The 24767-nt window shown below is 35.7% G+C and overlaps 3 protein-coding genes across 4 annotated transcripts in view; 1 reads left to right on the top strand and 2 right to left on the bottom strand.

The window, feature by feature from the left end:
* The window catches only part of LOC149183191 (PR5-like receptor kinase), a 138614-nt gene extending 136537 nt beyond the window's left edge, over positions 1 to 2077 (top strand). The window contains exon 8 of one of the 2 annotated variants that reach the window (XR_016257174.1): positions 1577 to 2077. Coding sequence is in view for 1 of the 2 variants with exons in the window: in XM_089417086.1 (XP_089273212.1) it covers positions 1577 to 1606 (30 nt within the window). In the remaining variant the exon portion in view is untranslated. The remainder of the gene's footprint in view (positions 1 to 1576) is intronic. The other variant, XM_089417086.1, reaches the window with a different exon arrangement.
* LOC149183193 (PR5-like receptor kinase) lies at positions 551 to 21749 on the bottom strand. The gene is made up of 8 exons (XM_089417082.1): positions 21289 to 21749; positions 20575 to 21204; positions 4849 to 4998; positions 4583 to 4710; positions 4286 to 4499; positions 3949 to 4180; positions 3698 to 3848; positions 551 to 1338 (listed from the first exon to the last, which is right to left on the bottom strand). The coding sequence occupies exons 1-8, from the start codon at positions 21350 to 21352 to the stop codon at positions 1009 to 1011; spliced, it is 1899 nt and encodes a 632-aa protein (XP_089273208.1). The 5' UTR covers positions 21353 to 21749; the 3' UTR covers positions 551 to 1008.
* A 1071-nt stretch (positions 21750 to 22820) lies between these two features.
* Positions 22821 to 24246, bottom strand: LOC149183194 (glucan endo-1,3-beta-glucosidase-like). The gene is made up of 2 exons (XM_089418685.1): positions 24087 to 24246; positions 22821 to 23955 (listed from the first exon to the last, which is right to left on the bottom strand). The coding sequence occupies exons 1-2, from the start codon at positions 24151 to 24153 to the stop codon at positions 22853 to 22855; spliced, it is 1170 nt and encodes a 389-aa protein (XP_089274811.1). The 5' UTR covers positions 24154 to 24246; the 3' UTR covers positions 22821 to 22852.
* Between the last annotated feature and the right edge of the window lie 521 nt (positions 24247 to 24767).

The following is a 24767-nucleotide window of genomic DNA, read 5'->3' on the forward strand; positions in this document are numbered from 1 at the left end:
TTGCATTAATGGTCAATTGAGGCCAACACTGATTAATCATGGCCAACCATTCTCAACGATGCTCAACATTGTCAATGAAGGTCAACGATGATCAACCTTGTCAACTGTCTCCTACCATGGTTAACCATCAACAACCCTTGGAAACCATGGTTAACCATTATCTACCATAGTGAATGCTTAACAATAATTTTTAATCATACTTAATCAATGCTAACGGTCTACCAATTTGTGTCATGTATTCTAGACATCAACTAGGCAACCACATCAATAAAGCTGTTGATATACACAATTGACATCATTTTTACATTTCATACACCAATGAGCCACATTATAAATGCCTATATATATATATATATATATAGATATGGTTGTGCAAGTTAAACTTTAATGTGTAGAGACATTATATTTTATAAAAAAAAAAAAGAAAAAAAATGTAATTAAAATAATTTGTCATATAAAATAAAAATAATGTAAATAAAAATATAAAAACCAAACCATATTTAACAATAATAAAATATAATCCATCATAATCAAACCATCAACAAATATGTTGAATCATAGTTTAACATGAGATACATTTGTAAAATCTCAATGTTTGCATCTAAGCAATACATCACTATTATAACAAAATTTCCATACATATGTCCATTCCTTTCCTGCAATATATCTCACAGCACAGTAACCATCCATACACTAGATAACAAATACAACAAAACTTAAACAATGTTTGCATCCATGAGCATCATTTCTTCGCAACAAGTATGTGCACACGTATATGACTAGTCATCTCAGATATTATTTTACATGAAGTTCAAGAATAAATAGGCGAAATTAAATGGTTAAAGATGCCCTGGATGCTGTGAGGATTCACTGTATTGTAATAATGAGAGGGAACTGAAGCTACAACATCCCGGTTTAGGCCTCTTAGGTATGCCTCCGTCAAAAGTTCGATTCAACGGAGACAGTAAATAAATGGATTGTAAAAATGATAAACACCAGTCTGTTAGGCTAACGAGGATGTAAAGACACACTGATAGATCCATGAGATCCCTGAGTTGGAGCAGCAGCTGAGGTCGCAGATTCGGGTATGGGAGTGATATTTGCAGATCTGTCTCCAGCGGCATCTATGAAAGCTGGTCGTGTAGGCTGGCCAGTACTCTCTGAATTGTCGGTTAACATTAACACAACCTTTGACATTGCCGGCCGCTGCGTCCATGAACCTTGAGTGCATAGAAGTGCGATAGTAATCACTCTTAGCGCCTGCTCTCTTGAGTACTGCCCTTCTAACAATGGATCAACAATATCCAAAACTTGATTCTGCTCGAATTGATTCCAAGCCTGCACTATCATCAAAATAATCAGCACAATTTTCACAACTTTTCTTTTATCAGTCTTTGATATATACCATAAATAGCCTATCTTTATGTTAGAGAATGTTACTTTTTTACAAGCACATCTAGATGGGTTTGATATACGCACAGAGAGGCTAGCTCTAATGTTAGACATCTCTGCTAGCTCTAATTATAGCACATTGCTATGATTACCGAAATTGATGGCTGCTATATTTTCCTGACAGTTAATTCCTCTGGTTTTCCGAGTACCTTGATCCATTAAATTTAGATGAGGCCATCGACAAGGCAATCTGTAAGTTGAACATTTGATTTGTTTTCTTATTTTCAGAATATGAAGCACATCAAAAAGACAGATGCAACTAATAATGAAAGATACATGGATGGTTAAAGAATCCCGTTATAGCAACCATGTAAACCTGTAGAAGATATGCTTCATGGCATGATAGGGAGTGACTTTTACTCTTTTCTTAGATAGGGAGTGACTTTTACACTCTTCTTAGAGATGCATGACGGAGAATGACCTCTAAACATGTTTAAATGGAATACCTTCTCGAGACTGGTATCTCTCTGTTTATGAGAGAGATTGGAAGCATATTTATATTTAATCAACATTTCGCAATATTATGAGAAATTGAAAAAATATTTATATTTAATCAACGTTTTGCAATAGTTATAGTTATTGTTGTAGTTCCAGGAGTTGATGGATTTTTTCCAATATTGAGGGAATCTAAAAGAATATATATATATATATATATATATATATGCTCTTGTAAATCAGTCGTGGCATGATATATATGCTCTCTTTTAAAAATCAGTCGTGGCATGAGTTTCGAACATCAAACGTAGTGAATTCCTAGTTTCTGCGGGGCGCATGAAGAGCTGATCTCCTGGTACTGTACCGATTCTGAAACAGAACCACAACAGAACACAAACCCTGCTTTGCTCGACTACATGTCAAGTAATCCTCTGCAAAAGCGTTGGACCCTAGGAATCCCTGATGAAATGTTTACGGCATGGATTAGGCATCGGGCGTCTGCTACTATGCTGGCGGGAGTCATGGCAATAGTTTTCAAAATTACAGCCATGGTGGTAATGACGAAATTTGCTTTGCTGTTGTTGTATCGCTGAAACACTCAGTTTTTGTATGGTTATTAATTTTACAGATAATTATATAAATTAAATGGTGAGTAAAAGTCATAAATACCATTTTTCTTTTTCAAAAGAATAAACCTTCAATCATCACAGTGAAGATCAAAATACATTTCTTCATTTTTTTTTTTTTAATTTATAAAGATTAATTTTATCATAAATTTATTTTAAATTATTATTAAGGTAAGAAAAATTAATATAAAAATTAAAGAAATATATATTTAAAAAAATATATGATCAAATTTTTAATTATGGTGATTTATTTTATTTTATTATAAAAAAATTAATTTATAGATTTTATTACAATACTATAAGTTAGTATTATGTTTTTGTCAATATTACTATCCAGAAAAACCAGAATCTATTTCATAAGCTACTTATTTATATACAGATTTTTAATTAATTAATTTAATTATGAATAATTTTGATTGCATTTTATTATTTACTTAATAATTTTTTTAATTAATTAAGAAAATTTTTTATTACAATTTATCATTTATCTAATAATTATTAAATTAAATTATTTCAAAATAATCACATTTTTTTTAATTTTTTCTTTTTTTTGTATATAGTGGGAAAACTCATTATAATTTAAATTAGTGGTGGCTCATCACCATTATTCAAGGAAAACAAACTATCTAAAACTATGTCACTGGTAACTAACAAAAAAGCAAACTTTCACTATAATTCAGTTATAAAACTTTACTAAAGATATGATTCTTTAATTAAAAAATTATTAATGTATTAAATGATATACTATATGTTGACCAAATAAAAACAACAACAGTTTTTAAACATCAGCCCTCATCGTTCCATAACCGTTTTTACATTAAAAAAATCTTTTTTAATATATATAAACTTCAATTGTAACAGTGGATATCCTTAGCCCCTTTCTCGTTCCGTTTCACATTTTTCGTTTCTGCTTTACAATATGATAAAACCACAAGTATCCAGATCTTAGTTTACACTTCGCAGGATGGATTTCAGCATTATGCTAACGACAAATCATGGATTCTGCCACGTAATTACAGGATTTTAGATAGTTATCCTATAAAAAAGCTAAACATGGATTTCTTAAGGACGGCGATCGAAGTGATTATATCATTTGAATATTTCATTCCCAACCAGAGAAATAAAACATGTTCCGAGATGATAATTATCAAACTATAGTTATCTTCCTTAAAACAGAGACTCACCCATTCGAGAAGAAGCTGAAGAGGGGCTGCCAGTCTTGCGTCCACGCATTTTCTCCCACTCACGATCTCAAGAACCACGATGCCGTAACTATAAATGTCAGCTTTTTCAGTTAATTGCCCGTGAACCGCATATTCGGGTGCAGTGTAGCCTCTGACTTATACCAAATTCGTGAAAGGCACATGTTAATGTCTGGATTCAACAGCCTATGAAGACCTTCCCAAACAAATAATACATAAATTGCTGAACTTACATTGTTCCTCCGACTCTAGTAGAAACGTGTGTTTGGCTTTCTGGGAAAAACCTAGCCAATCCAAAATCCGCAATTTTGGGATGAAGTCTGTCATCCAGTAGTATATTTGCACATTTAATGTCTCTGTGTATAATACGAACGTTGGATTCCCCGTGCAGATATGCAAGGCCTCGAGCTGTGCCTACTATAATGTTTAAACGGTTTTCCCAGCTCAAAGGATTTCGTATCTCGCCTGCGGACCTCCAGCAATAGTATTCTAAAGCTTCAGTACAAGTTACATGATTTCTAAAAACAACATGAATTGTGAAAAACAATCGCATTAGTAAGAACAACGTACCGAACAAATGTTTGTCAAGACTGTTATTTGACATAAATTCGTAAACCAGCAAGCGTTTATGCCCTCTCTTGCAACATCCGAGTAAACGAACAAGATTACGGTGACGGACGCTGCTGATGAGCTTCACTTCCGTCAGAAATTCCTCAGCAGCTTGAGCAGTGTGCTTTCCATTAAGTTTCTTAACGGCAACATCCCTCCCATCCGGAAGTCTTCCCTGCTCATCAGACCCATTACAAATAATCTGTAAACAGACCATATAGTTGAACGGAACCATCAAAACCACGTCTTATATTATACCTTATAAACTTCGCCGAATCCTCCTTTGCCAAGCATGTTGTTTCTGTCAAAGTTCCCAGTCGAATCTCTGAGAACCTTGTACTCAAACAGAACTTCCCCGAAATTTCCCCTTGCATCTAAATTCTTGTCTGCGCAGAGCATCAAAACAACAATTTTCTTCTTCATAACGATTGGATCAGACCAGGTTTTACAAGAAAAGAAAAATAGAAAACAAGAAAACTCAGCGGAACTCAGCATAGAAACTATAATGCAATCATATATATGACCTGTTCTAATAAAGCTCTTGCAGTGTCTAACGAACACCAAGCACAGCGTCACAATTATAGTTGTTCCGACGACGCTTCCCAACAATATAGGCAGTATTTTCGATCTTGTTTTACCGGAAGGCAGCAATCTGGGCGGTTTTTCCAAATTCCCTGGTGGCGGTGTCAAATTCGTCTATAAGTCAAATTCTTTGATGTTGCGATTATAACGAAAACAAAAGAATCAACACACATACATTTTATATTATGATAAAACAAAAAACACATGCACCAAATGTAAAGAATTCCCCGAGAGAAAGACTGGTTATCGGTGAAAATTGAATAATTTGAGTAGCGCATAAAACAGCAACACATCGACACCTCTAGTTTCAGTCAGGGCAGGGGAATATAGGTGTGTTTGATTCCTTGAAATTACATATAGGTATGTTTGATTTCTAAATTATATGTTTAATTTGTATTGATTAAGTTTAAGGAGTAGGTTAGGTTGTTCAAAGAGTTTTCACTCTGTCTATAATTAATAAATTATGTCTATGTCTAGACTCTTGATTAATCATTAAATCATTACTATAAAAAAAAATATTCCCGAGTTTCTTTCCGGTATGGTTGGTAATCAACACGCATCACCACGGAGACCATATGAGAGATCAATGATGGAGCCACCGGGATCATTGTTATTTGCAGAAGCTTCGGTCATGTCTTGCGTGGATAAGGCCGGAGCTTTTTGAAATAATATCATGTGGATCACAGTCCTTTGTGAAGGAACAGTAGCGAGAAGTGAACTCAGAAGCAGTCCCTGAACATAAAACCTAGAAATCTCACAAGGGACGAAACAACCGTTCCGAAGAATCCAAGCACTATTAGATCGGGGACATCATGAGTTTACTTCTATCGCGGCGCGCGGAATCCTTCAAGCAATCGATTTTAAGCTCAGGGATTAGTTAGCTGTACAAGGGACACTCTAAAGTTTCACTTTTCCATCACTTTTCGCTTTTATTTATTTTTTAAAATTTTTATGATAGAAAGCTTTTAATAATAACTTTTTATGCGCAATGTTTTCAATAATATAACAAAATTCAAACTTTTAATATTTAAAAATAATAATAAATTTCAGGTTCACATATTTGAAAACAGTTTCTACCGAATATAATATGCGACTTGCCGGAAGACCGTTTACATGCTTCTGTACACACTCCAGCAACATGTAGAACGATGTCACGGGATACTCGCCATAGACAGATGACATTGTAGTGAGATACTTCTGCCATGATTCCACATATGGCAGTGAAACGAAATGGTTGCCTTGGTGTCACGGGTTTTAATTTTATGGGTATTTAATTATTATTTTTTAATTATTTGTATAATTGATTTTAAATTAATATGTTATAAATAAATAAACAAATATATATCTATATATAATTTTAAGAATTAAATAAATAAAAAGATGAATAATATCATAGATATTTTGAAATTAGAAATTACTTTTGATTAATATTTTTTATTTAGATTTTTCCTATTGTTTTCATAATTAAAATAATTTTTCATTTCAAAATATTTATAGTATTACTAATTTTTTTTATTTATTTAATTCTTAGAATTTTTAAAATAATATATATATTTTGATGGAGTGTTAGACAAGGTAACGAAGATTAATTGAGAGGTATTTACTCTTCTCTCAGGAGGCATTTGATCAATGAGGTGTGTCAGAGAGGCTAAGGTGAGAATGAGAATGAGAATGAAGATGATGAAGCTTCTAGACATTATGTAGGGTGTTTGATCGTTTGGTGGATTATGAGTTGTGAAGTTTGAGTTTTGGTTATGGGAATTGGTTCACCTACAGAGCTTCTTTAGTGTGGAGAGTATGGCAACTATTTGGTGCAGTGATACCTTGTCCATAATTCTGACAATTTGCAACGTAAGAATTCGAAGTTTAATGGTTGTAATTTGGTCAATTCAATGGTTTGTGGCATAACCATTTGGAATCCCAGTTTGCCCTGGGAGGTTGTGGTTGTGGGTGAATTCTCAAGAGTGTACTCCTTGGACCATATAACTAATAGGATGATTTTCACATTGAGAGAGGACTCTTCCACTCTTTTGTTGACATATGTATCAATTTGTTGCTCCTCTATCATTGTAGGTTGGATTTTGCTTTACACGGTGCCAATTGTGGTGTGCGGGATGTCCTGGGCTCTAGTTAAGGTGGCTAATATGGTTGCTAAACACCCCAGTGTGACTTGTGCTCCTTTTTGTTGTGGTTTTATGTTTCCAGAGGGTCAAATGGTTGAAGGACTGGAAGCATGGAATTTTATTCCCATTGGTTGGGAGTTTTGGGTAAGGATGGAGAACTTGTAGGTGCGAGGGATGGCGGTGGTTCTCCTAGTGGGCTAGTCTCGTAAACAGGCGTTGGCGGTTTCCTGTATTGTGGACATTAAGTGGTAGATGTCTTAGGGCTAGTGGAAGTATTGACAGCTTGTCATTCACGTGGTGCGAGGATGAGCCAACGACTGAGGTGTTATGGGCATGGGGTCTACTCATCTTTCTTGATAGCTGAGACATTGGTTCAGAATCTTGGTGTGGGTAGAGAAAGGTTACCAGCGAGGCCTCATACAACACCAACGAGGTTGAGATCGTATAGGTGCTAGTCCTCATGGCCAGGGGGTAGTGTGCCATGTGGAACAATAGGATGAAGGGGAGGAGATTCAATAACGAAACATCATCTCACCTGGGTGTGTACACCTTCCTCTACCTTTTGACTTGCTCAAAGCACAAATTCACTTGGTAATAACAACACTGGAGTAGTTGGCCCACGATCATCACAACGATTACAACGAGATCATTGGTTTTATGAATGATCTCCGGCATAATTAGTGGTATATAATGGATAGGTTGGTCTCCCTTCACAAAGGTTAGAAGCAACTCTTGAAGCAGTTGGACAACTTTGAAGGGAGAATGGCACATATGAAAGCACATGTTCATGAAGCGTTTCACCAACCAAGGGGCAATGGCCCCAATGAATCAACTCCAGGTAATATTGATGTTTAATGATGACCGTGGGTTGTTTTTGATTCTTGGGCAGTTTTTGTCCCTTTGGGCAACTAGTCTTTGGTCCTCAAATTTTTTCTTGTTATTGTCAATGTCTTTTTGTCACTACCATCTGGCCAACAAATCTCGTCAAAGTGAGGCCAATGGTGTTTTGAAGATATGCTCCTGGCAATGTTTCCCTTGACTTAATAAAATATATTGACATATATATATATATATATATATAGAGAGAGAGAGAGAGAGAGAGATGTGTATATATAAAGTTAAAATGAAAAACATTTTCTTTTAAATTGTCCCACTTAAATCTCAATTTTAAAATATTTGTCATATAATCAATTTCTTAAATCTTTTAATGAAACAAATTATAGTGATTTTGAAATACTTCTTTCACCTCTTTTCTAACAGATTTTTTTTTTTCAAGCAATATTTAACCTTTCAAAAATCTTATAAAATATTTTTTTTTTTATTTCATTGAATGTTAATCATTCTCATCATATTCGTTCAAGTGGTGTGATGGATGGGTTACCTATGAGAAGTCCTAGTGTTGCACCCTCTCCCTTTGTCAATTAGGATTATCCCTTGTGATTGGGAGGACATGGTCAAATCTAGATGGGTGACCTTCCAAGAAGTCCTAGTGTTGCACCCTCTCCCTTTGTCAATTAGGATTATCCCTTGTGATTGGGAGGACATGGTCAAATCTAGATGGGTGACCTTCCAAGAAGTCCTAGTGTTGCACCCTCTCTTTTGTCAATTGGGATTATCCTGAGTGGTTGGGAAGAAATAGTCAAATCCTCCCCACTAATATTCAATTCCCCAAATAATATGAGAATGTTAACAAACTATATATACATATAATTTTATGAAAATATATATATATATATAATAATAATAATATCTATGAAAATTATAATTAAATAAATTAATACTTCTAAATATTTTTATATTTTATATTAGTCAAAATTCTACTTTACTTTAGAATGTTCAAAGTAGATGATAATTCTAAAGTAGTTGATATTATTGATAAATTAATATTCTGATTTATTTAGAACAAAGGGGTCTCAGAAGCGAAGGTTATGTCAAGTAAGTCCAAGCCCGAAGAAAAAAAAAACTGGAGATGAAGGAACGTAACTGCTCTATTTGTTAAAGCAAAGTTCCAAATAGGATTTTGGTGCAGTAGATACTGTTCACCCTGTACGGTCAAATTCTGTATTTCAAAATAAGTTCCAAAGATAATCCATCTTGGAAACATGGCCATCCGAAAGGCAAACATTATTGCAGCCAATCACGGAATCGGTCCGCATAACATTAAAAACAAGAAATTAGTTAGAATATTGCAGTGCAAATTTGTTCAACATAACAAATATCACCAAATTCTTAATGTTAATCAATGTCAAACAGTCGGAGAATGAAACCGAATATAAGATAAACTAAATACAATTATCCAAAGTTCTTCATATTTATCAGTATCAAAATAGTCGGAGAATGGAGCCGAAATACAAAGTAGACTAAATGTATTTGAAACTGACATAAAGCAAGTCAAGGGCAATGAACATATCACATCAAAGGAAAGTCAAATATATGGTACTGAATGTCGTGTGAAACATAACTTAATAATAAATTAACTTAATAATAGATTAATTGCGTGAAGATCACGGAAAGGTAAGGTCCTTTTCCGATGCATGACGTTTACCATAAAAACAAAAACAAAAAACTTAATAATAAATTAATTGCGTGAAGATCACGGAAAGGTAAGGTCCTTTTCCGTTGCATGATGTTTACTCTAAAAACAAAAAACTTAATAATAAATACAGTGGTCAGTTCTAATGTCGAAACATTTGTCGATAAGTTGGAAGTGATATTTTTCCTGTTGGTTTAATTTACTGGGATTTGAATATTGAATTCTTATAGCAAGGAGATGGTAAATTGAGCTGCCCTGCTTGATTGTAAAGAAGGATATATTATCAATCCCTTTAAGTGTTATTAAAATTATAGTTTTACTATGAAATTTGAATCAAGGTTAAATTTAAAAAATTAAAATAATTTAATTATATATATATGATTATGTTTATGTTGTATGAGTTTTTGGAATGTGGGAATATTGGAAATTTGGGTACGGGTAAGTTTCTTTAAAATGTACAAGAAACGGTTAATCACCATAATATTTTATAATAAAAATATTAAAAATATAAAAATATTTTTTTTAATTATATAATTTATATAATAATAAAAATTAATATTGGATCAAAATATTTAAATATTAAAATCAATTTAAATATATAAATAATAAATATAATCTCTCTTATATATAAATATCTTCTTTGGGTGTCTTTCTCTCTCAGTATCTCCTCTTTATATATATAAAATATTAAAATGTCAAGTTCATTATAACACGTGACAAGTCTTTGAAACAATCTAGCTTAAAAATATAAAAGAATAGTTTTACATATGTTTTTCTAGTTATTCTTAAGAGAAAAAGTAAAGCAACTCTAATGTTTAATCATTGACTCCCACATACGATAAGCACACACAATCTTCTGGGATATATACACATAAACAACAAAAGAAATACTTATCAACATGAGATCCCAGATATCGCCCTTACATAGAGGTGTCAGACATTTCCTTAACCCATCAAGAGATTGCTCCAATTTATCAATTAAAAATATCGATGTTAGGGATGTCTTTGACCTTTCTTTATATGAAAATTTCAACTTAGACTCATGTTTTGTGAATAGTCTTCAAAACTCCCGAAACATTCCCAAGCTCAAATACAAAGACTATTGAAATAAATTTCCCAACTCTTAAAAACAATTCCAACGTAACATAGATATATAACAATCCTAAATTACTAATAAAATAATCTAATAATTTGCTAAATACTACATTAAATGATCACCTTCCATTTACTTTATATCTATCTCCATTTACTTTATATATATTTTTATATATATTTTAAATAATAGAAAAAGTTTTGTAATTTTTAAATAATAGAAAAGTTCGAGTAGAAACTGTTTCTATTGATTGCTATTTAAAAATATAAATATACATTTTTATGCTCTTCAAAAAGATAAGCTTTCTTTTTTAAACTTTTGAAATTTTCAACCGCATGAAGTACATTTATGTTATAACAATAATAATAAATTTAAGACCATAATAATGTCAATTTATGAGAGGGAATTGGTAAAAACAATTTAGTTTTTAAAATATTTTTAATATAAAAATTAATTTATGTTTTGGATATAAAATTTAATTCATATTTTATATATAAATTTTAGGTTTAGATTTATTACACGGTGTTAATAATATTGTAATATATAGAATTATTTATAATTTTTTATTTAAATATATTTTTAAATTCAAATTGTTAAATAAAACTGACTTATAACCTTAAAAATTAAAATTACAAACTTTTTTTAATTCAAAAGAAAAAGATATCATTTCTACGATGAACCACACTGGTTGGTTCGAAACGCGTCGACAAAAGATTGGTTATGTGATTTTGCCGAAGATTATCTAAACGATATCATTTCTATTAGTTATTGTGGTTTAAATGAATTCTAGTAATTAATTTTTTTAAATTATATTAATAAAAACTAAATGTATGATATTAAAATTATGAATTTTTCTTACACTATATAATATCAAAATCTACTACTTATTTTAAATTTATGAACTAATTGTTAGAATTTTTTTGTTAATTTAATTGTGGTTTACATGAATGCTAATAGTTAATAGTTACATGCACATTTATGTTTTGAAAATAAGTTTGTTTTTCTTGTGTGAGGGAAATTTTCACAATTTTTTCACTGGAGGCAGTTTTTGTTATATGTTTTGAATTATTTTCCAACATATATTTTGGTCAGCGTTTCCAAAAAAAATTTAAGAATTTGTTGGAATCACAAGTTTAAATTGTTAACCCTTCATAATCCAAGTACCTCAAAGATTTTTCAATCTGTTGAATCCATAAATGTAGTTGAAAATGCATTTTAAATAACAAAAAAACATGATTTAACTAAAATTGTTTTACAACAGAGAACTCTAAATTTCTTAATAAAGTTATTTGAATGAATTGTGATCTCCAAAAATTTTCCAAAAACGCTAAATTTATTTATTCATTCAAAAATAAATTCTAAATAAAGAAAATTTACAATCTCCCCATAAATTATATCTTTGAATTACAATGAAAAAGTCAAAACCAAAAATCAAATTTCACCATTCTAAACAATGAAAAATTACAATGTCATGAAAAATTACATAATTTAGATGAAAAAATTCTAATCATATAACCATTGCATCTTGTCTTGTTCATTCTTACACCACTCATACTTGTGATTCCCATAACTCTTCACAAGAGTTTGTGTAAAATCCACTATGAAACTGTCAAATGATAAGAAAAGCCAAATGATAGAAGAGATAGGCACTGCAATCTAATTGTTTTACATGTTGACTTTTTTGACCTAAATTTGGTGATGGGTTTTTAGCATTTGCACCGTACTGGCTATACATTTCAAAACTACCCTCGCAAATTTTCAATAAAAGTCAAATGATAAGAAAAGCCAAATGATAGAAGAGATAGGCACTGCAATCTAATTGTTTTACATGTTGACTTTTTTGACCTAAATTTGGTGATGGGTTTTTAGCATTTGCACCGTACCGGCTATACATTTCAAAACTACCCTCGCAAATTTTCAATAAATTAATTTTGAAAAGCCAAAATTCATCAGAATCGTTCACACAAACCAAGTACCCATAATTTTTAAAAAGTGTTAATTTGATTCGCATTTTAAAAAACACTTAGTAAAAAATATATCATACAAACTTTAAAAAACAAAACCAACGCATAAAACAATTAAATTTCAAAAAACATTTAGTAAAAAATATATCATACAAACTTTAAAAAACAAAACCAACGCATAAAACAATTAAACTAAGCCTTATGTTTTTATTTTTATTTTATTTTAACTATAATATTGTAAATCCTGACGGACAAATTCATAGTAAAAAGGGGACATTTTTTTTGCTATTAAAAAGAACGCCATTTTATTTAAAAGCAAAATGGTAAATAAAGAGGATCTATGCAAAGACGATCTATTCTTTTTCAGAAGAAAAAAGCTGTATATCTTTATAATTATGATAATCATCATGTACAGAAAGGTGAATGGGGATATTGACAATATTGTCAGCCATATTACAAAAAGGTACCATATATGTATATACAGAAAATGTTAATCTGTCAACCATGACTGCGTTTACTGATAGATCTAAATAACTTGACTGATAGAGAGATTAGACCCTTATACAGAGGATAAGGAAAACTAATACATGATACCTGTGCATAAGACGATGATTAAAAGACAGGTTCATGATACATACCAGGATAGTTAAGAATTCCTATATACCTGGCATGGAGAATGGTTGAATTTGATGCGTGATAGATCCCACAGTGATGCTCAGATACCATCTTCCGCATTGAGTCTGCAAGCCCCTCTTAGATAGCGCATCAGCAATCATATTCTGTGAGCGTTTTACATGTGAAATGGAGAAAAGAGAAGTCTTCCAAATAGATGATATCCTATGCATCCATCCAGAAAGATTGGCATTTTTTATTGAATGTTTTCCAGTCACATGCTCGATGATGATTTTTGAGTCGCCGAAGATTTGTATTGGGCCAGTATTCAAAAAGGAGAAAAAAATAAGGAGACCATATAATGCCATGGCCTCTGCTTTGTTGCTTGTCCCTGGGCCACCATTCCAATAAATTGAAAAGTGCTGGTCTTTGACTATGTTGATGTATATTCCGCATGCACACAAACTGTCTTTTGCAGCTCCATCAAAGTGAGCCCTCGGATAAAATAACTAAGAAGGGGCAGTCACATTAGATTTTTGTTTCATTGGTTGGGGAATATAAGGGAGGATAGAGAGATAATAGGGGATTATCTTATCATATGTAAGCTTGAAATCCACCTTGTTGTTTTGAAAAATCACTCTATTCCGCCATTTCCAAACAAACCAGCACACTATAAGGGGAATAGGTCTCCAAATTACTTTCTGGGAGCCCCACCATTCAAAAGCTTCCATAATGGATGTATGGGATTTGTCGATGAAACCGAAGTGTGAAGCCAGCTTCTTCCAAAGGTCCTGTGTGTGGGTGCAGTTAAGAAATATATGCATATTGTCCTCTGTCTCAGATAGACAGATTGAGCAGATAGCGGGGCCGTGCCAATTCCTTTTTTGTAGATTGGTCCATGTGAGGTTTTTGTTATGGAATACAAGCCACGAGAATAGAATTATTTTTAATGGGCATCCAGATTTCCAGAATGCAATTGGAAATATTTTCCCGGTATTATCATGGTGTTCTTCAATTAAGGAGAGATATATATCTTTGACCAAAACATTTATCCTGCCTCCCATACCCCGCCAAGCGATGCTGTCTTTTTCCTCTATCCTGATTATCCCACCACTCTTCATATTCCAGATTACCTTATCCCATAGGACTGCCATTTGATCACGAAGGCCCAGATCAATAGCAGATTTCCATCTTGGAATTGCACCCTGCCATTCCTGAATGACCTGAGCCCAGAAAAATATCCCTTTTTGCTGAAGGAACAGAATAAGTTGTTGCGGGATATGGAAACCTTCCTCTACACCCATGATAGAATCCAGGCCTATGAGAATGTCGTTGCTAGATTGAAATTTCCAGACCAGATTATTGAAAAAGAAGCATTGTATCTTTTGGAAACTCCTCCAAATAGCCGATCCATGAGCGGGTCCCAATGTTCTGTTCCTGAACCAATATGTGAAATCTCTGTTCCCTAGATATTTTATCCTAATAGCACAGCTCCATAAGCCATCTCCTAGTACCACTTTCCATAGTGATTTACATAATAGGGCCAATCCAAAACTGCGAAGGTTCATAATGCCCCAACCCCCCATCTTTTTAGGGAGGGTAATATTTGTAAGTTTAGTGAGATAGAATTTTCTCTTTTCTTTACAGCCCCCCCATATGAAGATTGCCATTAAACTGTTTAATTTCTTAATGATGCTTGATGAAATGTAGAAAATGTGTGCCCAATAGACAATGAGTTGTGCAAGTACTGATTGTGTGAGAATCATCCTACCAGCCAATGATAGGCATTTGAATTCCCAACCTGAAATCCTTTTGTAAAATCTGTTGAGGATCCAAGACCAGTCAGTTATGGAATAGCCCGAAGGCTTCAAATGATAGCCCAAATATTTCATTCCCTCTTTAATTGATATTGCTTGGATGTTGAATAGTTGAGAAATATATTCCATATCTTCCACATTGACTTCCCCATAGTGAAAAGATGATTTGCCTTCATTGATATACAAACTAGTTGCCCTATGAAAGGATCTTAAAATTCCATGCAAAATTTGCCAAGACTGTCTACAGAGCATAGCAAAACTAATATGTCATCCACAAAACAGTTATGTGAGAAGTTGTTACCTCTGTTTATGGAAAGTGGACGGAAATTACCCATTGAAACAACACTTTTTATATGTAGGTTGAGAGTGTCCATTACTAGAATAAATAGTAGGGGCGAAAGGGAGCAGCCCTGCCGAAGGCCCCTGGCAGCAGTGAAAAATGTAGTAGGAATACCATTTATGAGAATGGCATAATTAACCTTCTCCACGCAAGCCATTATCCAGTTTGTGCATTGACCATTTAGCCCAATTTTAATGAGGAGACACCACAGAAAGCCCCAGTCAAGGCAATCGTAGGCTTTTTTGAGATCAATTTTTAGAATGGCTACCCCAATTTTTTTTTTGTGCATCGAATGTAGACATTCCTGTGTTATAGCCACAACTTCCAAAATGTTTCTGCCATTTAAAAAACCATGTTGTTCTCTAGTAAGAAAATTAGAGAGAGTGCCACGGATCCTTTCTGCAATAATTTTAGAGATGATTTTATAAATAGTATTGCATAGGGATATAGGTCTGAAATCTGAAAAGGTAAGAGTATCCTTTTTTTTGGAATCAAGGCAATGTAGGTGGAGGTGATGATATGACTTATTTTTCCCCCCATTCTGGACTCCTCAACCATCCCCAAAATATCATTTTTCATCATCTCAAAGAAATGGATGAAAATGTCGATGGACCATCCATCTGGTCCCAGGCATTTATCTTTTTTAAAAGATTTCATAACAGACAGTAATTCTTCCTCCGTAACAGCAGCAAATAAGCGGTCATTTTTTTCAGCATCAAACATGCATGGGAAAGGTTCGATGCCCCACATAATATCATTTATTTCAATGTGTCTGTCCCGACTGTATGCTTTCTGGAAGAAGTTAACTGCTTCTTTGGAGATCTCCTCTTGTGAGTGTAGTATCCGGCCTTCTTCATCTCTGATATGCCATATAGAATTTGTTTCTCGTCTTTTATTTGCAAAACGATGGAAGAATTTTATGTTCTTGTCGCCCTCCTTTAACCAAGTGGCCCGACTTTTAAGCCTCCATGACGCTTCTTCAATGGACAGTAACTTCTGTTTCTTTTTTTCTAGCTCCCATAGCCGAGAGCGAATATCCCATGATAAGTTATGGGAAGACATACTACTGGCAATGCTTCCAAGTTCTTTCTTTATCTCTTGAAGTTCTAGCCTATTAGATCATTTTTTAAGAGCCTGCCACTCTTTTACCTTCTTCCGCAGCCTATTCATTCTGCCAATCAAGGATTCTGTATGGGAAGACCCAAGTCGAGGATCATAAGATTGCCATGTTTCCCGGACAATATTGTTGAAGTCCTCATCCTCAAGCCATATCCTATTAAACTTGAAAGGATAATTTTTCCAAAGATGTTGATCCATCCATTGCAAGGAGATCGACCGGTGGTCAGAAATGAAAACTGGAAGAGTATATGAGATAGGCAGACCGAGATCCTCCATTAACTTATCATGAATAATGAATCTATCTAATCTTTTAGCAATATAAGCATCCCCCGACCTTCCATTGTCCCAAGTAGGAGATAGAGAATTTGGGCAAATATCAACAAAGTTGTACTGTAGAAGAGCCTCCCTGATGTTCTCACCAACAGGGTCTATTTTCCTGCCTTTTCCCCATACTTCGTCCGGGCCCAATGTGCAATTAAGATCACCAGCAATGAGGAGAGATTCTATCTCCATGATCCCGGAAGAAAGGAAACGATTCCAGTATGAAAATCGGTCTTTATAGGGCGCATAAACGTTCAGAATATGGACCGAGGCCGCCCTACCACAAAATTTGGCAAGAATCAAAATACCATCTAGACATCGAAAGGTTCTTGCCGAAATCCATCTCGGATCCCAAAGAACAGCAAGCCCTCCAGATAGACCCGATGCCTCTATTGCCGAAATATACCAAGACGGGAGCATGCGTCTGAAGAAAGCAATGGTATCCTGTCGCGCATGCATGGTTTCTTGAATCAAGATGATCTTAGAAGAGGAAGAAAGAAATAAATCTTTTAGGGCCAGAAACTTCGGGTCCGCCCCAAGACCCCTAATGTTGATAGAGAGGATGTTCATCATGTGGCACTCTCCCCGGGCATACTTGCTCTAAGAGGCCCACTTTCAGGCAGATTGGTAATAGGGATGTCAACAAGGGATGATTCCTGCAAGTTAATATTAGATATGCCCCTCCTGCCTCTGAAATGCCTACTACCCCTGTTTTGTTTACGTCGAACCGTGATATTCTTCGCCGAATTTGGGCTAATGACGGGAGAGATGGACTTTCTAGGCTTATGAATGGTCAGAGGGTGAAGGTGTAGAGATTCTCTTTGTAAGAGCATGTCAAGGTCACTGCCGATAGAATTAGTAGGGGATGGCATAGGAGAGTTTGGGGGAGTAACCGAGATCATAGGAGCTTTGCCCTTGGAGACATAGGTGGTTCGAGCCGGTGTCATTTGGTTAGAAGAGGAGGGGGGTTTATTCCTTGGATCTTGACCAATTTGAACAGGAGATGAAGAGGATGAGGGGATGATAGTAATGTTAGCGTTCAGTTGAGGGACAAAAATCGGTTGTGGAACCGGCGATGGGGAGATGATGGGAATCCTCAGCGATGGTTCGGTGGCGGGGGGGATGAGAGGGAAGGTCTAAAGCACCCGCAAGGGTCAGATTTTCCATGGATAAAGATCTCAGAAAAGATAATGGGGGAGCTTTATGATGTTTAGGAGAATAGAATGGACGGTGGGAAGGCCCCCCAGATAGATCACGTGAAATGGAAAAGCTATGAGACAGAGTCGGGGAAAAGATATCCACATTTGGAGATGTTCCCTTATAGATTTTCCTTTCCCCTTCCTTATTGCAAAAATCCGAATCCATGACATGTGATTTTTGTTTCACCTGATATTCCTTTTTGTATATCTTTCCGGTCGGATGACGGGGACATCGATCTTTAAGGTGGCCGGTCTTGTGACAGAGGGAGCACCAGAATGGGACACCCCAATAATCAAGTCTCTGGCGAGTAGATAATTCACCCCATACAAGATCAATGTGATCAGGGAAACCTCCTCTATACTCTTTCTCGATCAGGATCTAGGCCACCCGCTTGTCCTTTGCACCTAAACATCTGGGGTCAACATACACAAATTTTCCAATAGCATTTCCTATAAAGGAAAGTGATTCATTTGTCCAAAGTTCAATAGGGAGGGCTGGCAGCTTGACCCATATCAAATTATTTTGTGGGGTGTTCCGCAATGGGTCGAAACCAATATACCATTTGTGGAGGGCAAGAAAACTTCTCCTGTGAACCCAAGGGAGGGCCCAAATGGTGTTCAGATCCTTTACTTTCAAAAAATGAAAACTGTACCAGTCTTTCATCAGGCGGATAATAGTAGGGATGTATCCAATAAGGGGACGCCATTTGGATCCAAGCCATTTTCTTATCTGGTCATCTTCCATATCAGGGAAGTGCCATTTTCCGATCAGGGCCCGAGATTGTAAACTAGCAATGCGGTCAGCCAGCAATGCACCGTCCAGGCAAATAGCAGATGGGGGGGTATAATCTTGGCCGACTATTGATTATGTTTATGCCGAGAAACAGACGGAACATCTACCCTAGGATCTTGTCTATGAGGTGAAGGAAGCAGATGATCCACCAGCGTGGACTGCCAATTAGATGCTTTGATAGTGCCATAGTGGAGAGCTTCTGCCTCCATGGCAGCTTTGACCAAATCAGACGTGTCAGATTCGACAGGGAGGATCTCCATATCAGCAGAATGTATGGAGAGGACACCACACTAAAGTCGACAAGACAGAGAAAAAGAAGACAAGGGACGGATAAGACAAATATCCTCTCCGCTGATAAAAGAGCTTCCTCGGGATATAAACATCTGACGCTATTAATGGTAAAAGATCATCACAGACCCCTAAGAGAGAAAGAAAGTAAAACCAAGGAGAATGGAAAAGGACAAAGGACATCCAAGATTTAATAAAAAGTGGAAAGTTAAGAATATAGTCCGATTAAGGTCAATACAGGGACGAGGTTCGAGAGTACTTTATGGTACGAATAAACAGGGAATCGGGAAGAAATTAGAATGACGGCCTACGGACCCATTTAAAAAAGGATACCCACTCGCTGGAACCTTCCCATACTGACAGAAAGATGTAAGAATGGAACATATGCTGACAGGCAGAAAACCAGGAGACTCTTAGATGGCGGCACGCATTGATTGAGAGTCTGGGAAAATATTCAAGGCATTTACGTCATGGCCATTTTACAAGCCGGAAAAGATTTTCAAACCGAAAATCCGACGCCGGAAAAACCAGAGAACACCGCAGCCCAGAAGAAAGATTTCATGAAGATACGTCCGGGCAAATAATGTAGGAAATTCATAAATGCACCACCATGGACCAATCTTAACATGGTTTGGTAATAACAAAATATTTCTTAAGGTTGTTAATGGAAACCCAAAACCAACCAAAAGAATCAGACCAATACATGAGTGGCCGATTATGAAGAAAAGAAGAAAAAAACCACAGGGAAATGGGAATGTTTATCTAATATGTGGAAACCAGCATTAACAGATTTTGCAGCAGGTTCAGAGCTAACTAGCATATAGAATATAGAAAAGGAAGAAAAAACTATATAAACTTCTCATAAAACTTGAAGCTTTTATGAAATTTCAGTCGAAAGCTTATATGATAAACCGAAATTTACATAGGAAATTCCAGAATACTAACCTTTTTCACCTAGCGTTGTCCGAGGCTGATATCGATAGTTTAATTGAGTAATATTTTGACCTCGGAATCTGGTGAGGCTAATTTTGTTTTTGTTTTCTAGAAATCGCAAACATTTCGCTATTAAATACAGAGATGGATTTTACCTTATGGAATATTTTGGGTTGTGCACATTTAACCATTTAAAATTATAATTTCTCAATCTCTAATATAATTGAGATATATAAAAAAATCCCTCATTACCATTTTTCCTAAATAACCATAACCAAAATGAATGAATGCTAAATTCAATAGGTTGAGTACTCAGATGTGCATTCGGACAGAGAAATACGCAATTTGTACACAGAAATCCAAACCCTCAGTACCCGCTCAGGAGGTCAAAGAGATCTATTTAAAAATCATAAAATAAAGAATTAACGCAACAATGTATAATATGTTGAGAAAGATCGAAAATCCACTCTATGATTCTCCAAAATCCACTCTTATGATTCTCAAGCTGTCACATAGTAGAACAGAGAACTGACCTTGAAAGGAGGTGGCATTGGCGCAGAAAACAACTTTATAGTCAGTGCTTCTGGAGCAACTGAAGGTGCTAGCGGTGTCGTTTTTAGCGTAGCTGTAACCACCGGGGCATTGGCCATTGAAAAACTTCGAATAATGACTGGTACTGCAACTGTTGGAATGATTCCCAGGGCAACAATATTGTGGTGTCTTGAAACTAGTGCAGGCGCTATTGCATCTGTCGGAAACCCTCAGTTCAGAGGGACTGATGGGACTTATTGTGCTGTTGCAGCTAATTGCTGGGCACGAATAGTTGGAGGGTATGATCGACATCGGCAGATTGAATCCATCGACGAGAGAGATGTCGTAAAGGTGCTTTTCATCGATAGAATACTCGACCAGAGTTGCAGGAGTGACCCCAAACCCTTTACAGTATAGTAGGCCCTCGCAGTCTCCAGTTTTGCAGCTGCCTTGGCCGCTGCTGTTGAAGGAACACCCAGTGCGTCCCCACAACCTGCCCCTTGTTGTTTTTGTGAGTATTGGAAGCGTCCACGACTGTCCTCTGTCCAGACGTTTCCCACCGCCCGGTGAACCGGCTGCCCAAACCGTGAATCGGCAGTTGTTCTGGATCTCGAATGTCGCGCCTTCTGTTCCTGCAAGGATCACACATACGGTTATAAAGTTGAACTCTTAAAAAAAAGGAGAAAAGAAAACATGCCTATCGTTGCAGTTATTACCCAGCATAGAGCAAATGTATAACACTGCCATGAATGCAAAGGAAACTCCATTTGCTCTTGCCATGACTGTGGTTCACACTTTAACCAGGAAAAAGCCGAATTAGGCGAAACCGCTCATAATCGGTCCACAGCAACGCGCAATAGTCTGCGTTTTCGCGACGGCGAAACCCATGACAATTAGTGCGTGTACCGCCTGGTCGCTTTTGCCGGCCATTGACCTTAGTGCGGTCTTTGGTAGGTTACTTTCCATCCGCAAACGACTTCACCTTTAAATCGTACATCACAGGGCGAATATTAATTGAGGTGCTCAGAATTTCCAAAACAATTTGCACTCTTGTGGGTGGTTCAAAACTTCTACAACAGACAGTTCCATATTCTTCTTAGATCGTAGTGAAAATGTCTTAATGTAGCTGTCTTTTTAGGGTAGTTTTTCCTTTTTCCCTAATTCCACTTTTGATGATACAAGACGTTTGTTCCTAAGAATTTATAGGGGAGACCGTCCAAAATCATGACTCAAATCTTATAGGAGTTATACAATGTTATATTTTCTAGGGCGATTAGGGTTTATGAAGGTGTAGGTGTAGGGGTAGGTGAAGGTTTTTTTTGTTTTTAATTTTTTTTTTTTTACAATTATTAAAATATTAATTTCCAATTTCTAATGGAAAAAGTAAAAAGACAGGTTTGGTTTTTTTTTTTTTTTTCTTTTACGATTATTAAAAAATATCTGATATTAATTTCGAGTGGAAAAAGTAAAAAGACGTATTTTCAAAGAATTAAAATTAGTTTTTTCCAGTGTTTGTATAATATATATCAAAATATGGTGAAGGAAAATCAATTTGTTTTTCCACTGTTATACAAAAATCAAATCGTACCTAATATGAATTAGCAACATTTAAACCATTTAATTTATATTATTTATATCAATTAAAATGTATTTATAGTCAAATCTATATTACTTTGGAGATGCCTATTTTCTGGACTGTCAGGTGCTGGAATCGGATGGAAAAATTTGAAGTCAAATCTTGATTTGTATTTCTTACACTGGTTTTTTTAACTATATATAGATTCAACACCCTAAAAAACCTTAAAACACTTAGCTTGTGTATGGTTAAACCTGTGATTTCAATAAATTCAGATTTAAAAAAAATTAAACTGATTAAATAAAAAACTAAAAAACTTCCAAAAAATTACACTAAATACAACTCGTATTATTTTATTTATTTTATAAAAATATGCCACCATAATTATACATAATGTGAATTAGCCACATTTAAACCATTTACTTTATTTAATTTATATTATTTATATAAAATAAAACTTATCTACCATAAAAGTAATATTAATTAATTAATTTATTTGAATATGCTCATACAGTCACACTTTCAAAAAGTAATATGAAGCCCTTCCATATTGTACTTGGTTTTGGTTTATTTCTTGTTTAATTTGTTTTGAATTTGGCAGAAATTTGTTACATTCACATGTTTGAGTGGTTAATTCTCCATGGCTTTAAAACAAAAAATGAAGACCACCAATTATTTTTCCACAAATTCCAATCTTATAATAGTTACGCAACGCCTATATTGATAACTATGTGGGCCTGTCCACATTGACTTGGTGAACATGGTACAGAGGATTGACATGGAGAGACGTTGACGGTGTATGCAGGCGTTCCACATCCACTCGTTACAGGTTGTCCAGGCGATTGATATGAAGAAAAGTTCACATGGTATGCAGGCGTTTCGTCGGGGTTGAAGAGGCCGAAGTGACGCTCCGTCGCATCCCCAGTCTTCTGATTCTCGTTGAAAATAGCGAAAATATAGGTCTCTACGCTCGTTCCGGGCCTCTTGGGTGTCCCTGCATTCGATAAAACGTGTTTGATGAGATTGTTGTTATAAGCCTGAGCATTCTTAACTGTGGCCACATCATTGCCAGCAGAAGGCCATCCGGTTTCAGTAATGACGATTGAGACGTTGCTATATCCCAAGTCTTCCATGGCCGACAGAAAAGCATCAACCATGGCATCAAATAAGTTGCTGTAGTTCCGAACTCCGTCTTGCACCACCGCAGACGTGGACTCAAACAGAACGTAGTCCAGAGATAAGCCGTTTGTGTCACCAATGTAGCTGAAGTATGGATAGATGTTGGCCATGAAGGGAGCCCCGTTATCTGACAGAAATTTGAGTATCGAACTCATGGTGTCCTTCAGGTCGTCTCCGAAGGCACCCATAGAAGGCGGATAGCTTTCACTTATAACATTGGAGCTGTGGGGCGTGGAGACCTTGATGTAATCCTGCAGAGAGACATTTTGAATGGCAATAAGAATGTTGGTCATGGCAGGGACAAGATACGATGCGTACTGCGTGCTAGGCAAAACCTCGTTGCCCACTGCAATGTATTTGATATTGGTGGCGGGATAGAAGGGAACAATGTTGTCGTTAACCCAACTGTTTGCTGACTCCTGGCTGGAGGATATGGCCTGCAATTCGTCATTACCGACTCCCACGATTACATCGATCCCAGAATTCTCAAATGCTTTCAGCGCAGCTTGGCTGGCTTGGAAAATCCTAGTTTTTCCAATGTTGTTTTTCTTCACCAAGGTTACCACCTGGTCTGCAGATGGAAGATTGTCTCCGAGCATCCCGTAGTTGACTCCTATTTTACCGGCATCTGCACAACGAATTGAACTATAATAAGCCATATAGAGAAGCCGTGTCGATATTTATGTGTAATAAGAATTCGATTATATGAATTCTTGGAATTAAGAAGAAAAGAGAAGTGTTATGTTAATGCTAACTTGCCTGAGAGAATTGAACAACACAAGATGGCAATACACCCAGTGAAGATGATCTGCGTTGAGGCTGCCATTTCTCACAGGGGAAATGAGAGACATGAGAAATGTACGCGAGGACGTTCACTTTTATGAGATGCGTATGCCGTGCCGTGTGGGACAAGCAGGAGTCTGCAACCTTTGATTGACTGAATATGGCAGCTTCCTACCCCATCTAAATCCCTTTTGAAATTGGACTCCATTACACATGTACAAAAGGCAGTGTCACAGTAACTGTCAGTATTGGTCAATAGAGAAACGTTTGATTACGCAAGTTTCCTTCCCATCTAGAACGAAAGCGACATAGGTACAAAAACGAGATTCATGGTCGCGAGCACGCGGACTGGCGCTTATTCGTCGATAGAGAAAATCCACTCTTAATTTCCGTCAATAGGGAAACTTTCGATGATATCAGACTACCTTTTTTGTCTACTTGATTTGAAGTTGGAGAGTAGCTATCCTGGTCAAATCCGAGCAGGGTATGTGAAGTTATTTCCATTTTTTAAATTTTTTTTTAAGAGTTGTCTTTCGTATTTAACCCTAGGGCTAACTAATATAGGGAATTGATGAAATATAAATCAGCTAGTTTCGGTTTAGTTTTATGCTTAAAGCTTAGGGGAGAGGTTGAATACTGAAGGTTAAAGCAAAATTT

This window comes from Pinus tabuliformis, chromosome 3_2 (assembly GCF_031772625.1).
Source record: "Pinus tabuliformis cultivar Carrire ecotype Pingquan chromosome 3_2, CPIR1, whole genome shotgun sequence".
Classification (NCBI taxonomy): domain Eukaryota; kingdom Viridiplantae; phylum Streptophyta; class Pinopsida; order Pinales; family Pinaceae; genus Pinus; species Pinus tabuliformis.